Raw genomic sequence first — 15,369 nt, forward strand, 5'->3', positions numbered from 1 at the left:
GAGAGTCGTGTGTTGGTTTCAGCTGCGTGTTGGTGTAGACATGGACGCCGCCGGAAGCGAGCACGCTAGTCGACTAGCGCGCGGCCTAAATTCTGAGCTTATTCGCTTTTCGTCGACTTTCCTTGACTGACTGACAAGAATCTGACTCTCCCCAGCTTCAACTCCCCCATCCATCCATGCCGAGGTACCTCGTCACGCCATGGCGCGACGCCCGCGACCTGCTGAGCCTGCGCCAAAACCTCTACTCGCGGGGCGACGCCGACGACCGCAGGCATTCCGCCGTCGATACGGTACGTTTCCGACGTGACGAGGGGTGTCGCCGAACCGAATTTTCCAAGGGGGCTGATGACGATTTTGATGGGACCAGGTTGCTGCGTGGAAGAGGAGGATGCCGCTGCCACACGCCATTGAATCCACCGCGTCGCTTGTTGATGCGACGCTGCACGATGAGTCTCGGGGCGCCTCTGCCCTGGCCGTCCGGAATGCCTATTGCGCTGCCTTCAACAGGTCCGTCCGTTCTGCCTGTCATCCCTCGCCTGACTTGATCGCCCTGATGTCATTCGCCCAGGTTTGTGACTGGCTTTTGCGACACTGTCCAGACGTCGTTCAAGAAAATGTCCATGTACGACATGGCCGCCGAGCTCGACATGCCTAGCAGCTTCGTTGAGCTGCGCCACGAGGCCACGCATGAAGACCTGCCCTCGCTGCGCCGTTTGCAAATGGCAACCGAGCAGGCCCTCGAATGGCTCTGGCTCCACTATTGGACTAAGCTCGATGCGGCCGCTCAAACGTCACAGGACACCAACGAGGAATCCACTTCTGCCGACGCCCGCGCCGACCTGCACCGAATCCTGAGAGCCTATCTGAACAACAGGCGGTCCGAGATTCGCACCTTTGGCGCCTCAACTCATTCCAACACGTCGAGCTACAGCCACGACACGAGTCGCGCCATCGCCTCGTTGTGTGCAAAGCACTCCCACGCGTCGCCTGCCTTGGCGTCCTTGCTTCTGGACGACCGGTTGATCGTCCCGTCGGACTACCAGTACGTTTTCGTTTCCGCCCGCATGTCCTGAATGCTCATCCCCTGGCCCAGAATAGCAGAGCCCCTCGACGGCGCCTTTTTGATTTGGGACCCCCTCTTGTGCACCCTCGACGGTGAGCTTTACCTCGAAGCCTTTGTCGAACGTGCAGTTGCTCTCCTCGCGTCTCCTTCTGTCGAGCCAAAACAGGACCCCACCAAGGCAGCGATCTTCGAGTGGCTCCGCCACATTCTCATCGAAAATGCCTTTTCAACGCAAGGCCATGTCATGCACGGGGTGCGGGCCTTGGCCATGACATGCTATATGGCCCAGCCGGCATACTGGTGCCGCAAATTGGCCAAAAGCCTACTCATCCAAGGTGACGATGATTTCCAAGACGAGTGGCTTCCTATTCTCGAAGCCAGTCTGCCTGACGCTCCAGGGTCCGCCAATGACGAAAATACGAAAGCTAGCATCACTCCAGCTGGTGGCCTTTCCGGTGTTCCGCCCGGCGCCGAGGATGAAGACATGCAAGACGTTGCGTGAGTTGCGCGCCCAGATGTATCAAACCTTGCTGACGTTGAAGCAGTCAGGCGCAACCGCCTTCACCGCAATGGGGCTGGAAAAAGTGGCAAGCGAACTGGCAGCCCATGCCCATTGGATTGGTTCCCACTTGAATTCGCCAACGGTCCGCAACCTCCGAAATGACGGCCACCTGCTGCGATGCCGCGTGGGAATCTCTTCACGCTACAAGTCGTATGTGCGCCTTACTGCGTTGATGCTGTATTACTTCATTGTAGATCCCTGCCGGATGTCCAATCCGCCGTGACACCTTCACCGACGCTTAATTCTGACGGGTACAGCGGCGCAATCAGGTCCTGCGGGCAATCGACAGCCACCGCTGCTATGGATCTTTTTTTCTTGCGTCGTGGCACAGCAGCAGAACAAACAATCCTGGCCACTTTCACGCAGCACAGTCACCCGGCATTGTACCTGCGGCACATTTGCACCTGCAGCCCCGTCAAACCCACACAGTGCGGATGCAGACACGAAGGGCGTTTTGTTATCAGTCAACGTGACGCTTTGACGCCGACTCTGCCTGCGATCCGGCAGCGCGTCACGTCGAAAATGTCTTGTTTCCCACAAGCAACGCGCATTGCGATATGGATGCGCGCGAATTCAAAAATGACAGTGACGGGCGACGGACATGTCACGAAAACTGACGGCTGGCATTGCATAAATGCCGTGTTTTGGTCAGCACCGGCGGATGGATCCACGCGCAAGTGAGAGGAAAACAAAATGATAACCAACAGCTGCCTGCCTGCGACCTCGTCGTCGTCTTGTCTGGCCTTGCTTGGCCTGGTTTTCGTGCCCACCCGCCTCCCCATCTCCCCACCTAATAGTTACCTTGCTGCTTGTGGGACGGGCCGTGAGAGGCCTCTGCGCTCGCTCGCTCTGCTTACCCCACTCCTGCAACAGGACCACAGGACCACAGGACGTGCGGACGTACATAGATGAACAGCACTTACCGCCCATTTGATTGCTTGTCTGTCGCCTGTCGCTGCTGTTCAAGCCCACGCCGCCGCCGCCGCCTCCGCCGCCGCCTCCGCCGCAGCCTCCTTCGCCGCCAACGCCGCTTTGAAAATGCACCCATCGATTCGCTGAGCGACCGTCCGTCGTCTGTCTGTCCCAGACGCAGCCAGACGTACAGACAGACATACGTGCCCCGCCACCGCGTCCCACAACCCATTCATAGCACCCGCTTTCCCGACAGATGGCCTGCACCTCGCTGCTTCCGATGATCACCAAAAAGGACAGACTGGACGTGTCGACTGCACTACCACTACCGCCGCCGCCTCCTTCGCTGATGTCTAGCCCTGCTGCTCCTCCTTCCCCGTGCCATGTCACCGTCGTTTGGCCCCTGCTTCGACGCGACGCACGCAGCGCAACCATGGAACGCACTTCTTTGCTTTGCTTTGCTCATCTCCTGCCGCCTGCTTTGCGCTATCGCCTACATACATGCGTGCGTGCGTGCGCGCGTGCGCGCTGACTGTGGACATGCTGACTAACTGATTGACTGACGATGGATGATGCTGCCCACACTACATGCACGGCTCTGGTGTACAAGCAACCAACAAAGCACCAAAGCACCACCGCGGCGCATGTAGGTCACTAGTGGTAGCACTGAGGCGTAAGCTGGGGCTGGGCCCGTCGATCCATCTCTCTAACAACCTGGCTGCCTAGGAACTAAGCCGTGGCTTTTGCTCTTCTCTCGTCTTCTCTCTCTTTGCTTTCTCGTCTCGTCTCATCCCATCCTTTGCCATTCGTCCTTTGCGCACACGCATGCGCTCCTCCTGTTGCCTGTCTGTCTGCCCCTGATACATCGAACAACGTCGAGCAGTGGCGAGCAACAAGCAGCAGCAGTAGGTACCCAGTGCCACCACATGGATGCCTCCGCTCCCCGCCGCCGTTCTCATGCGTTGGCCGCACGCAATGCACACACTCTAGGTGCACGCCGCAAGCCAGCCCAGCCAGCCAGTTGGCCAGCATGGTCAGATTGGAGCTTCTCACGTACCTACCTTTTTACGTTCTTGCATACATACATATGTAGCTCACCCATTCGGGTCGGATCTGGTCGTGTCGGGTCGGGTCGTTCAATAAACAAACAGGCCAGCCAGGCGTGCACAGACTCTGAGAGTCGGTGCCGCTGGCTGAGCTAGCTCACTGGTTGCCTGTCTTGTATATGCTTCCTTTATCTCTTGCTTGCGATGGGGCTAGTGGGTGGGTGTGTAGGCACGTAGGCAAGGGGTCTAGTTTTCCCTTGCCATGAACGGCACTCCCACTGCTGGGAGGATACTCTAGGTGTTGACCTGCCTGTCTGGTGCGTCACGTCCTACATGCCGTACGTAGAGGACTTTGGCTAGGTGGGCAGGGGAGGGGAGGGAGAAGCAGGAGAAGAAGGTAAAGAAAAAGAGAAAAGGAGGGGGGGACGAGAAGGTGAGAAGAATAATGATTTGCAAAGTTAAATGGGTGTTGTTGTAAATAACGTTGTTAAGCTACATACTACCTACATCTGTACCTTAAAGGACGTTAGCATGTTGTTTCGTCTCATCGGGTCTTGTTTCGTCTCATCGGGTCTCGTTTCGCTATTTGTTTGGTGTCGACTCGAACTGAAGAACCCACAATGTCAAGGACGTGCAGAAGTTTTCATTCTCTCTCTTCCTCTCTCTCTCTCTCTCTCTCTATCTCTGTCAAATATCAATCTCAATCGATCGATCTAGAGTTTCAACGGCACTGTCGCGTCCTCCATCTTCGTTCTACGGTCTAAAAAATAGGCTGTCAAGGGTTGAGATTTACGCACTTTCTATACACATGTACTGAACAACACATGAGCAATCACGCAGAAGAAGATGGAAGAGGAGGAGGAAGGGGTTTTAGATCTATTGGAGAAGAAAAAAAAAAAAAAAAAGAATGTGTCAATCTTGTGATGTTTCCTGTGTAATTGTTCTCATTCTGTGGAAGGTTTAATTTGGTGCTTAAATAAACATGACAGTATATCACAGCGCCTCCGTACTACTATAGGCATTATACTATATGTTTAGTTTAAAAGGAAGGTAATTTGGGACGATTAATTGTCCTTCTTGCCCACTTACTTACTTACTCTAACGTGTATCAAGGGTTAGATTAGAAAAGACAAGCGTTTTCTCTAAGAGACTCTACTTGACCAAGTTTGTGGACACGCATACGAAACAAGCAATTGCTTCCAATTTCTTCAACTTACCTACTACACCTTGACGTACGTACGTACGTAGTGTGGCGGGTAAAAGGAGGTAAGGTACCTATGTCTACCTTCCTTCACAACAATCATGATGATGTAGGACAAGTAACGAATCACCTCCGCCGCACCCAGGAACCAGCAACCACAGAGGGACCGTTGACAGGCAGAGGGAGAAGCAGGCATATACTATATTGCCCAACCTATATAAAGTAAACAAGTAACTAAACAGCAACGGCAGCGAGCAAAAAGCGGCGACCATCGTTATCCATCTCAACCCATGGGGTATCATTCATCCATTCATTCATTCGTCCATTCATTCGTCATTCAAAAACCGTGTACCATAACCGCATACGCTGCTTGCTCAAAGACACAGATAGATGTTTAGGATTTCAGAGCAGCAGCAGATAAAAACAACCAGGTTTTCAGAACAGAGCAGAGCAGAAGAAATGCAAAGAGGTAGTAGGTAGGTAGTCTTTTGTGTTCTTCATAATCGTGAAGAGCCGTCACCGCTCACTCTGCTGTGCTGTGCTGTGCCGTGTTGCGTGCGTGCGTGTGTTATATCTCCATATGTGTGTGTGTGTGGTATATATGGTGTGGTATGTGCACACTGCGCGAAGAGGATGTAGTGTGCCTGCCGTCCGTCCGTCAGTCCGTCCACACCAACAAGAGCGGAAACGCTGCAAAGGAACGATGAAGAGAAAAGAGAAGGGGAAACAAAAAGATCAGTGAATCCGCCAGGAACAAGGAAGTTGCCGACCACCAGTTGACAATCAAGTGGAAAGAATGAGCAGAAGAGCAAAAGCCGCCAGCCAGCCAGAGTAAAAGGCAATGAAAACAACACACACCATGAACAGCGAGAACAATGTAGAAAAGCCAGCCATCGACAAAAGGTACACACACACACACACAATTGCGCAAAATAGACGGCGAGAGAGGGACCCTACACTGCCTGCCTGCCTGCCCGCCCTCTCGTCACAGCAGCCAGCCTCAGGGTACTCAGACACGTCCCATCCTCTACCGTACCGTACTGTACCGTACGATCTCGACACATGACATGGTCGCCTTTTAATGGTCTCCTTCCTTCATCAATTCATGCCATCCATCGGATTGTTCAACAAGACGTCGAGCAAATCGTAGCCCCCGACATCCGGCCCATACGCATTGCTGCCAACATCGCTGCCAAAATTATTCGACAAGATGGGGTCGAGCGGGATGGCGAGCCAGTCGGACGCGCCGGCACCATATTGACCTCCACCACCGCCAGGGCCGCCGCCGTTGTACCCGTCGGCCCCGACGCCTCCGGGCCCACCGCTGCTGCTACCGTACTGGTTTGCGGCCGGGTTGTTGGGGTCGTTGGGCAGGTGGTTTTGGTACGGCGAGCCGAAGCCCGGCGGCGGCATGATGGAGAAGTTGTTGGAGCCGGGGTCGTACGTCTCGGTCGAGATGCCCCAGAGCGGGTTGCCGGCGCCGTTGGTCGTCGATGTGGTGGTGCCCGACGGCGAGCCGGGCTGGCTGATCCCGCTGCTCGCGTTGCTGCTGTACCAGGGCTGTGCGGCGGCAATGTTGTTGTTGTTTGAGGGGTAGGATGAGTGGTTTGGTGGGGGCATGGACGAGGGGCCGCTGGTTTGTGACGGGTTGCCGTGGAGCTTGGGATCTGGGATGCCGGCGCTTGACAGCCGTGGGCTGTGGCTGGGTGCGCGGCTGGCCTGTACAGACCCCTTTCCAGAGCCGGAGCCGGCCATGCGGACTAGACGAGTCTTGATTTGTGTTATGAGCGTGATGAGCATGTCGGCAAACCGATTGCCAACGTGGACGTCGTCGACGATGCAGTTGCGGAGAGCCGAGACCGCTTCTTCCATCAGACCGAGGGACAGGGCAACATCGTCTTCGCTGGCGCCGAGAGCAAAGGTTTTGAGGAGGATGATGGTGACGGAAATAATGCGGAAGAATGTTCGGACTGGCGCATGCTTGAGGTAGCCGCCGGGCTCTAGGCCCTTGACAACGATGGTGAGGACGTTTCGGCATCCATCAATTACCTCACGAATAAAGAATCTGTCGTTGCCATACCACCTCATCAGTAGGTGTGGGGGAATTGCTCCAGGCCCCGTCGGCACAGAGGGTCTGTTTCCATTCGAGGCGGCAGCAGCCTGCGTGTTTTTGATGCAGCGCTCGACGACCGCCTGAAGCGCCAGCGAGTTGAGGTAGACTCGCGTATATTCGTACTCGATTGTCAAAATATCGCACATGAGCTTTGGTACTGGATCTTGTCAGAAATAGTTGGGACACAAGAAAAGTCATGCGTACTCGTGTTGCGATATCTGTCCAAGCGTAATCTGAACTCCCGCAAGAGCGGCTGGAACTCGGCCAACAGCTTTTTGTACTCTTCTGTCCGGATGAGGTCTCTGGTGTTGCGTCGATTCGCAAACATCTCCTGGTTTCCTCGTTCCATTATGACAGCAATCTCCATCCAGAAATAGAGAACCATTTCTTGGCTGTTAATCCGCCGTTCAGTACCGGGTGAGCTGCCAGCCTGTTCCCGAATTATCTTGCCGGTTCTCTTGAGCATTGCAAACCGTTCTTGCAGGCGCTCATCGTTGCTCTTGAGGAACGACTTGTCGCGCTGGGACCGCGGCAGCATGGATGTAAGCCCGACCCTGCCGCTCGTCTGAGTGATGTAGATGAGGAGAAGCTCCCGCAGATGATTCTTTCGGCGGAAATAGGCCTCGATCTTGGGAGGAGGCAGGTGCTGATTCTCTTCGTGAAATTCCTGTTCGCTCTTCTCATCAAAGACGCCAATCTCATACGCCAAAGCCATGGCATTTCCTAGAAGCATCCAACACATGCGGTCGCTTCGCCAGCATGGCTCGAGCCAACTATCAATCCTCTGGCCGCCGGTGCCCATGTACTGATTGGTAGCCTCGGCAAAAGAGCCTCTCGTATGAAAGGCCGCAGTAGCTTCGTCTGGCGCCATCAGCTCGTCGTCGTCGTCACCTGGAGGAAAATGCAAGGCCCGCGGGTGCCATTCCGTCAGCAACATCAAGCTCTCCACCGTGCCAAGAGTTCGCAGGCCTCTCCGAGTCAACGGATTCACATCACAGCCCTGCTCAGCGCCGGCACCGCAGAAGCCTCCTCCAAACTGCTCCTGGCCCCATATCATGCGGTCAATCATTCCTTGGAGATAGTTCCAGAGCTTTTCATGAATGGCATAGGGTCGAGAGCTCGAGCCAGGTCCAGTCAAGCTCATGTAGCGCGATGCCACAGTCAAGAGAGTAACGACGAGCATCGACTCCTCGGTCAACAAGGTAATATGCGTGTCGTATCGCTCAAAGTTTGGTACTACTATCGGGGTCAATGGAGAGAGATAACGGTAGAAGTAGTCGAGATATGCAATGCCCTCTTTGGCGGTAAACCAGCCAGCGCGCACGAAGCGGAATCTTGACCACGCCTTAAGCGCAGATTGGTAGCCTGCGTCGTCATTGACGTCCCCATTCACTTGAGCGTGCGACGATATTGCCGGGTCTATTACGTTGTCCGTTGGAGTGTGCGACGTGCCAGGACTCGGATACGTGTGACTGCCAGAGACGGCAGGGCTGGTCAGATTTGGCTGAGATCCTGGCGTATTTGCGCCAATCGATGTGCTCAAGTTCCGCTGGTTGCTGTTGGCCCTGAGATGATCCATGTCCCCCGTCTTTCCGGCAGCCTCGAAGAGCAGGTTCAGGGCGTCGTGACCGCTAAAAACTTCTTTTGATTGCAATATGGCTGTTGTCTCATTGTTGACCTTGTGCTGGTCATGCTGCGGGGACGCGTTGGAGGTCGTGGGTCGTCGCAAAGGCTGAAATCGACCGACGGAACCTCCTGGAGTCAATGGACGGGTGGTGCTTGACGGATCAGCGTAGCCCGGAGAAGTCGCGTCGACTGTTGGAAAGCCCTGGCGGCGGGGGGTCTCGGAGTCATCTCTCAGCCTCTTGCGACCGCTTCGAACTTCGGCGTCGGAGCCAGCGTCATCTTCCAGGCCGTCGCCGCCATCCTGGGGCTTGCGCTTCCTCCTGGTCGCAGAAAAGAAACATTCTTTGCTTTCGCGGCGGCAGCGGACGCACGGCGGATCGTGAGGGTTGTCAACGGGGCCCAGGTCGCAGCGGACCTTGCGGCGGCGGCACGGAATGCATGCTTGGTAGGTGCGGGTATGTTGCTGTTGCTGCTGCGAGGCAGAGGACGTCTTGGGCGACGCGGAGGACTCTGGGGGCAGAGAGGTTGAAGATGGCATTATATTGGGTTCCGGTTGGCGGCGAATGGTGTTCTCGGGTAGCGGCGGGTGAAGGGTTGAACTCTTGACGGGGGCGTGCGTGCCGAGATTCGGTGATGTCGCTGAGTTGGGGCTCTCTGCCGCAACGCAACTGTGAAGACTCCGCTCCCTGCATCAAGTGTCTCTGCTTCGCTTCGTCGTGGTGGTGGTGGTGGTGGCGGACAAGGAGCTTTTCTTTTGCAATGTCAAGTGTCACGAGCCATGCTCGCCGTGACGCCGTTTCATGCACGTGGTAAACTTGGGCGATGCGTCTATTGAGGCTTGTCCCTTTCCATCCTCCAAACACCTGTACGGCCAATCGCCGTCCGCCTCCTACCGGTGACATGCCTGCACTACCAACTATCCAGCTTATGGCTGTTGCGCTTAATGCGACCTCTCCCATACCGCTCCGACAAACTATCGAGAATCACTTGCTGCTTCCCCGCCTTGGTCCCTTGGACTACTCCGTCTTCCATTCCTCAAACTCTTCGGCGAGGTGCGCCTTTAGTTTTTCGAAACTCTTTCCAAAGTTCTTGCCGCACCTCCAGCAGAGAAAGTCTCTGTTCATGTATCCCGCTCTGCCCGGATGCCGCCGGGGATCGTCTTGGGCCAGTGGGAAAGCGTCCAAGGGCACGAGAAATGGCGTGGAGAAGCTGTTGTAGTGTTTGCGATGCTTCAGGCACGGCGAATGACGATCCGGCGAGAGGACATGGATATGTAGATTAGCCATGGAAGGGTGTGCATGTATACCCGTGAGCAGTCCCTTTGTCCAGTCCCTGCCTGGAGGCAAGTCTTCCGGCCTGGGCGGATCATCCGAGTCCATGGCTTCGTTGCGTGCCTGGTCTTGCTTTGATGATTGACTAAGTATTCTTCGGAGCTCGCTTGCAACCAGTTGCTTTACTTTTTCGAGCTCGATCTTGCACTTTTGTAGAAATTCCTGGTCCTCAAAGGCTCGGAATGGATCCGTGAGCGTCTTTTCAGAGTCTCGCGGCAAGATCAGGCAGTGAATGATGGATTTTGGAAATAGATCGTTGATGACAACAAAGTCATCGTTCCAGTAGAGGACTCGGTCTTTGCCGAATTGCTCTGGGTGGGCAATGTATGCGCCCAGCCCGTACGTGCCTGGGAAGACTTTGGTGCCGACATTGGTTGACTTGCGATTCTTCTTATCCTGCGACGGTACCTTCTTTGCCTGCTTTCGTGACATGAGTTCTGTGACTGCTGAGCTTAGCATTGGCCTCCTACTTCTCTGCTAGTCATGTCACGCACACGCATTTGGACGCTTCTCACCTGAGGAACTTGAGGCTGGGACCACAGTCTCGCCGGCAACCTCCTCAGCGGTGATGGCATCTTGGTCGTGTTCGGCAGGCTCTTTCATGACTGAAAAAGGGGAGAAAACTGCAGGTCGCCCGTGAATCGAGGACGATTGAGAAGAAGGCGAGCGGATACCTACGACCTGACCTGCTCGAGGCTGAAAAGCAATGACCAGTGGCAGACGTCACTGCCCGGCCGGGGGAGCTTATTTCAGCCCTACGCCTCGGTCGGCAGGCGTTTGTAAGTTCTGGCCGCCTCCTCGCCGACAAAAACCCTACGCGCCAACACCACCATGTCTCAACCACATCTCTACACCACCCTTGCTCGCCGTTGGAGAAGCTCAGAGGATGCCCAAGAATCCTCACCCGCCGCGCGGTGGAGGCGGCTCCAAGAAATCTGCGCCCCCGCCCCCTGGTGAAGACACCAGCTACATCGTCTTCTCAAACTCGAAAGGCGACTCGAAGAAGGGCAAAAAGGCCGATAGCGCTACAAAGAATGAGGCAGACAGCAAGGGAAATGGCAAGGGAAATGGCAAGGGAAAGGTGCCTGCAGAGCAACAGGCTGCAGAAGCGCCAAAGAAGCCAGACACGCGCACGATAATTGGCGGCGCATCATGGACTGGAAAGCTCCCCGTCAACATGCTTTCGGAGCACTGCCAAAAGCAGAAGTGGGAGAAGCCTGAGTACACGATGGTACTGAACTTTGGAATGCAATCTGCATCGATGCTAATGCGCGTGACAGCACAAGGTCAAAGATGGCTTTGTGAGCCACGTAATTTTGAAATACACAAACCCCAAGACGCGCGAGACCATCACGCCGCCTCCATTTCGACTTCCTAAGGAGCATGAAACCCTCGGTGTTCAACCCACTGCGCTCGAAGCGCGCCACTTCGCCGCCGCCTTTACTCTGTTTCGTGTCGCCAACATGAAGAATTACCACATGATGATGCCGCCGACATACCGCGACCTTTGGAAAGGGCCCTTTTCCGACATGAAAAAAGAGGACGTCAAGGATGGTAGAGCTTGGATGTATGAGGCGGATCCATTCACAGCTTATAAAGAAAGGGAACAGGCAAAAGCCGCAGCAGACAGAAAGAGAGAAGAGACTGCCAAGCAAAAGGAAAAGGAGAAAGGCAACCCTCATGCGCTCGGACTTGATGGCGGTAGTAAGATGCGCGGGTGGTCGAAAGCTCCGAAGGTCGATCTGGGCAAGAAAACGCGTGTGGACATCGAAAACTTGATCCGTCGAGAAGCCGTGTGGAACCCCAACGATGTCGTCATCCCTCCAAACCAACGCAAGAAGACTGTCGAGCAAGTTTCGAGACTTGGATTCCGTCCAAGCCATGTCGAAGAAGCTGCAGAGATTTGCAAAGACCAAGAAGAGATCCTTGAGTGGCTGCTTATCCATGTACCCGAGGACGATCTGCCCTCGTGGGCTCTCCCCGAGGGCTACACGGCTGGTGTTAGTATGGCCAGCAGCAACTTGAAGCGTGAAGCTGCAGTGAAGCGTCTCGCTGCTGCGGGATACTCTGTCGACCTTTGCGAACAGACCTTGGATGACCTTAATGGCGATGAGGCCAAGGCTGCGTGCATGTTGCAGGCTCGACTCCTTGGTGACGATCGACTTGCAGAGCAACTGGCCAGTGTCAGCATTGGCGAAGGTGCGCATGATGAAAACGACGAGGATCCATGGGCCGAGGAGCAAGTCATTCTCTCTTCTATTTACGACGACAGGTACTCTTCAAATTCGCCCGACTCTTGTCAAATTCGTCTTGAAGTTGTTGGCAACAACAAGATCGAATTTATCCTGATTTCACGGAAACCTCTTGGACACTATCCGAATTTTCTCCCCGTTCTTTGCATCCACGCCAAGGCGCCGGCATACATTCGCCTGAGCATTCTCAAGCAGGCCTTGACTCATGCCAATGACAATTTCCTTGGGGAACAGATGATTTTCAACATTGTTGACTGGCTGGAACACGAGATTCCCGGTGTCATGGCAAAGCCTGGTCGACTATCCGACGTCTCGTCCGCCATCTCTGCTGCTGACAGCAATGTGCATACGAACAGGAACACGGAGAGAAGGAGGAATCAAAGGCGACCAAAACCTGTCGACTTGAGACCAGGCAGTCCGGCTAGCATGCGCCTGCTGGAGCAATGGCGGTTGAAACAACAGAGTCCTGAACAGCAACGCATGCTTCGCGTCAGGGAGAACCTTCCCGCGTGGAAGTTGCAGCAATCCATCATTGAAGTTGTCAACTCGCATCAAGTCGTCATTGTTTCTGGTGAGACGGGAAGTGGTAAATCCACGCAATCAGTCCAGTTCCTCCTTGACGATTACATTCAACGTCAACTCGGCGAAGCCGTCAACATTGTCTGCACACAGCCTCGCAGAATCTCCGCACTGGGACTGGCGGACAGAGTGTCTGACGAGCGTTGCGGTGCTGTTGGAGACGAAGTCGGTTACTCGATCCGTGGCGAATCGAGACAAAAGCCAGGAGTCACAAAACTTACGTTCATGACGACCGGTGTCCTCTTACGCCGGCTCCAGACTTCTGGCGGACGTCCAGAGGATGTCGTGGCTTCATTGGCCGATGTGACGCACGTCGTTGTTGATGAGGTCCACGAGCGAAGTTTGGACACCGACTTTCTTTTGGTACTACTACGGGACGTACTCAAGAAGCGCAAGGACCTCAAAGTCATCCTGATGAGTGCCACGCTCGATGCCGATTTCTTCGCCTCCTACTTTGAGCCTGCGGTTGGAAAGGTCGCCACGGTCGAAATCGCAGGGCGGACTCATCCAGTAAAGGACCTTTACGTTGATGACATTGTGCGGATGACTGGGTTCAACGGCGCGTACGAGGACGACGAGGCAGATGACAATGCTCAAACAAGCATTGGCAGCACGCTCAGGAGTATTGGCATGCGCATCAATTACGAACTGATTGCTCGAACAGTCCAACACATCGACGCTGAGCTGGGTTCGCAAGATGGAGCCATCCTCATCTTCTTGCCAGGTACAATGGAAATTGACCGAACCATCCAGGTACGCGTGAAGCTCACATGTCGAAACCGACAACTGACTCTGCCAGGCTCTTCGTCCCATGGCAAACATCCATGCGCTGCCACTTCATGCCTCCCTTCTCCCTATCGAACAACGTCGGGTATTTCCCCCCGCGCCAAAGGGCAAAAGAAAGGTTATTGCTTCAACCAACGTTGCCGAAACCTCGATTACGATAGAAGACGTGGTAGCTGTCATTGACACTGGCCGTGTCAAGGAGACCAGCTTCGACAGCACCAACAACATGGTCAAGCTCGCCGAGACGTGGGCTTCGCGTGCCGCATGCAAGCAGCGCCGAGGTCGCGCGGGACGTGTGCGGGCTGGCATATGCTACAAGCTCTTCACCCGCAACATGGAAGAAAAGATGATGGAAAGACCGGATCCAGAAATCCGTCGCGTCCCTCTTGAGCAGCTGTGTCTTTCAGTCAAGGCCATGGGCATCAAGGATGTGGCAAGCTTCTTGGCTGGCGCCATCACGCCTCCTGATAGCACGGCCGTCACGGGAGCTCTCAAGCTTCTTGGCCGCATGGGCGCCATTGATGGCGAGGAAATGACCGCCCTGGGACGGCACTTGTCCGTCATCCCAGCCGACCTGCGCTGCGCAAAACTCATGATTCTCGGTGCCACTTTTGGCTGCCTAGAGTCTTGTCTCACCATCGCGTCCATCTTGACGGTCCGCAGTCCATTCGTATCCCCACAAGCCAAGCGCGAAGAGTCCAAGGCAGCCCGTTCGGCCTTTGGAAAGGGCCAGGGCGACCTCATTGCCGACCTGCGCGCCTACGAGGCTTGGACTGGACTGCGCGAAAAGGGACTCTCTCCGCGCGAGCTTCGTGCATGGTCTGAAGACAACTTCGTGTCAACACAGACGCTCCACGACATATCATCGAACCGTCGCCAATACCTGTCTTCACTCCAGGAGACGGGCTTCATATCTTTGACCTACTCTCGTCCTTCTTCGTCTTCTAACCCAGCCGCAGCTGCCAGCGCAAATGCATCACTGAATCGTAACAATACGTCGGATGCGCTGCTGCGGGCCCTGATTGCGGGCGCCTTCCAGCCGCAGCTCGCTCGCATAGCCTTCCCCGACACCAAGTACGCGGCATCCGTGTCGGGCGCCGTCGCACTCGACCCCGACGCGCGCACCATCAAATACTTCACCGAAGTGCCGAACGCGGCGTCCTCGGAGCAACAGGACGCTCAGCCTCCATTGGGAAATCCGAGCACCTTGACGGGGAGCAGCAGCAGTGGCAGCTCAGGACCGCAGCCGCAAACCCGCGTCTTCACGCACCCGGGCAGCACGCTATTCGGTGCGCAGACTTTCCCCAGCGGCACCAACTTCCTGTCGTACTTCCAGTCGCTCTCGACGTCCAAGCACTACATAGCGTCGCTGACGCCGGCGTCGACGTTTGCGGTGTTGCTGTTCGGCGGCCCGCTCGACATTGACACACAGGGTCGCGGCGTGCTTGTTGATGGGTGGATTAGAGTTAGGGGGTGGGCGCGGTTGGGCGTGCTGGTCGCGCGGTTGAGAGGCTGCTTGGACATGGTGCTGAGAAGGACGTTTGACGAGCCTGGGACCGAAGCTGCGGAGAGTGCCGTGGTGGGCTTGGTGAGAAGGGTGGTGGAAGGAGAAGGGATGGATCGGTAAGGGGAGAAATGTGGTTGGCTGACTGGCAGCGACCCGAGTACGACAGCGACTGGAAGAAGGACCTACCGCAGTCGGGCTGGAGAGCAGAGGAACGTGCCGCACTACTGCGCCTTGCGCAGCTGTGGCGTGAACAAAGGTAGGTAGGTAGGCATGCAGAAGTAGAAGCAGAAGTAGAAGTAGAAGCAGAAGCAGAAGCAGAAGCAGAAGCAGAAGCAGAAGCAGAAGCAGAAGCAGAAGCAGAAGCAGCAGCACTCGGAGAACGGCACCGAAC

General features: G+C 55.4%; 5 protein-coding genes across 5 annotated transcripts; 3 read left to right on the plus strand and 2 right to left on the minus strand.

Annotated features, from left to right (window-relative positions):
* Window positions 1-176: 176 nt before the first annotated feature.
* On the plus strand, window positions 177-1,696 carry IWZ02DRAFT_491272 (Las1-like-domain-containing protein; the record flags this gene model as incomplete). The annotated part of the gene is made up of 5 exons (XM_066769728.1): window positions 177-290; window positions 368-507; window positions 569-1,042; window positions 1,094-1,561; window positions 1,609-1,696. 5 exons carry the CDS (start codon window positions 177-179, stop codon window positions 1,694-1,696), a joined length of 1,284 nt encoding a protein of 427 aa, XP_066621508.1.
* On the plus strand, window positions 1,515-2,585 carry IWZ02DRAFT_288939 (uncharacterized protein). The gene is made up of 2 exons (XM_066763750.1): window positions 1,515-1,561; window positions 1,609-2,585. Exon 2 carries the CDS (start codon window positions 1,743-1,745, stop codon window positions 2,304-2,306), a length of 564 nt encoding a protein of 187 aa, XP_066621509.1. The 5' UTR covers window positions 1,515-1,561; window positions 1,609-1,742; the 3' UTR covers window positions 2,307-2,585.
* A 3,281-nt stretch (window positions 2,586-5,866) lies between these two features.
* IWZ02DRAFT_288983 (uncharacterized protein) lies at window positions 5,867-9,296 on the minus strand. Its single transcript, XM_066763751.1, has 2 exons — window positions 7,102-9,296; window positions 5,867-7,054 (listed from the first exon to the last, which is right to left on the minus strand). The coding sequence occupies exons 1-2, from the start codon at window positions 9,059-9,061 to the stop codon at window positions 5,883-5,885; spliced, it is 3,132 nt and encodes a 1,043-aa protein (XP_066621510.1). The 5' UTR covers window positions 9,062-9,296; the 3' UTR covers window positions 5,867-5,882.
* IWZ02DRAFT_453787 (HIT-like domain-containing protein) lies at window positions 9,258-10,559 on the minus strand. Its single transcript, XM_066767677.1, has 2 exons — window positions 10,370-10,559; window positions 9,258-10,297 (listed from the first exon to the last, which is right to left on the minus strand). Exons 1-2 carry the CDS (start codon window positions 10,455-10,457, stop codon window positions 9,540-9,542), a joined length of 846 nt encoding a protein of 281 aa, XP_066621511.1. The 5' UTR covers window positions 10,458-10,559; the 3' UTR covers window positions 9,258-9,539.
* Window positions 10,560-10,672: 113 nt separating this feature from the next.
* Window positions 10,673-15,311, plus strand: IWZ02DRAFT_453788 (DEAD/DEAH box helicase-like protein). Its single transcript, XM_066767678.1, has 3 exons — window positions 10,673-11,085; window positions 11,135-13,438; window positions 13,485-15,311. The coding sequence occupies exons 1-3, from the start codon at window positions 10,741-10,743 to the stop codon at window positions 15,096-15,098; spliced, it is 4,263 nt and encodes a 1,420-aa protein (XP_066621512.1). The 5' UTR covers window positions 10,673-10,740; the 3' UTR covers window positions 15,099-15,311.
* The last annotated feature ends 58 nt before the right edge of the window (window positions 15,312-15,369 follow it).

The sequence above is a fragment of the Phyllosticta citriasiana genome, assembly GCF_038021145.1.
Source record: "Phyllosticta citriasiana strain CBS 120426 chromosome Unknown IWZ02scaffold_8, whole genome shotgun sequence".
Lineage (NCBI taxonomy): Eukaryota > Fungi > Ascomycota > Dothideomycetes > Botryosphaeriales > Phyllostictaceae > Phyllosticta > Phyllosticta citriasiana.

Coding starts and splice junctions, on each gene's coding strand:
- IWZ02DRAFT_453787 (XM_066767677.1), bottom strand. CDS start 10,457: ATGAAAGAGCCTGCCGAACACGACCAAGATGCCATCACCGCTGAGGAG. Junction 10,298..10,369: donor CCCAGCCTCAAGTTCCTCAG/GTGAGAAGCGTC, acceptor TAAGCTCAGCAG/TCACAGAACTCATGTCACGA.
- IWZ02DRAFT_453788 (XM_066767678.1), top strand. CDS start 10,741: ATGCCCAAGAATCCTCACCCGCCGCGCGGTGGAGGCGGCTCCAAGAAA. Junction 11,086..11,134: donor AGAAGCCTGAGTACACGATG/GTACTGAACTTT, acceptor TGCGCGTGACAG/CACAAGGTCAAAGATGGCTT. Junction 13,439..13,484: donor AAATTGACCGAACCATCCAG/GTACGCGTGAAG, acceptor TGACTCTGCCAG/GCTCTTCGTCCCATGGCAAA.
- IWZ02DRAFT_288939 (XM_066763750.1), top strand. CDS start 1,743: ATGCCGCGTGGGAATCTCTTCACGCTACAAGTCGTATGTGCGCCTTAC.
- IWZ02DRAFT_288983 (XM_066763751.1), bottom strand. CDS start 9,061: ATGCCATCTTCAACCTCTCTGCCCCCAGAGTCCTCCGCGTCGCCCAAG. Junction 7,055..7,101: donor GGACAGATATCGCAACACGA/GTACGCATGACT, acceptor GACAAGATCCAG/TACCAAAGCTCATGTGCGAT.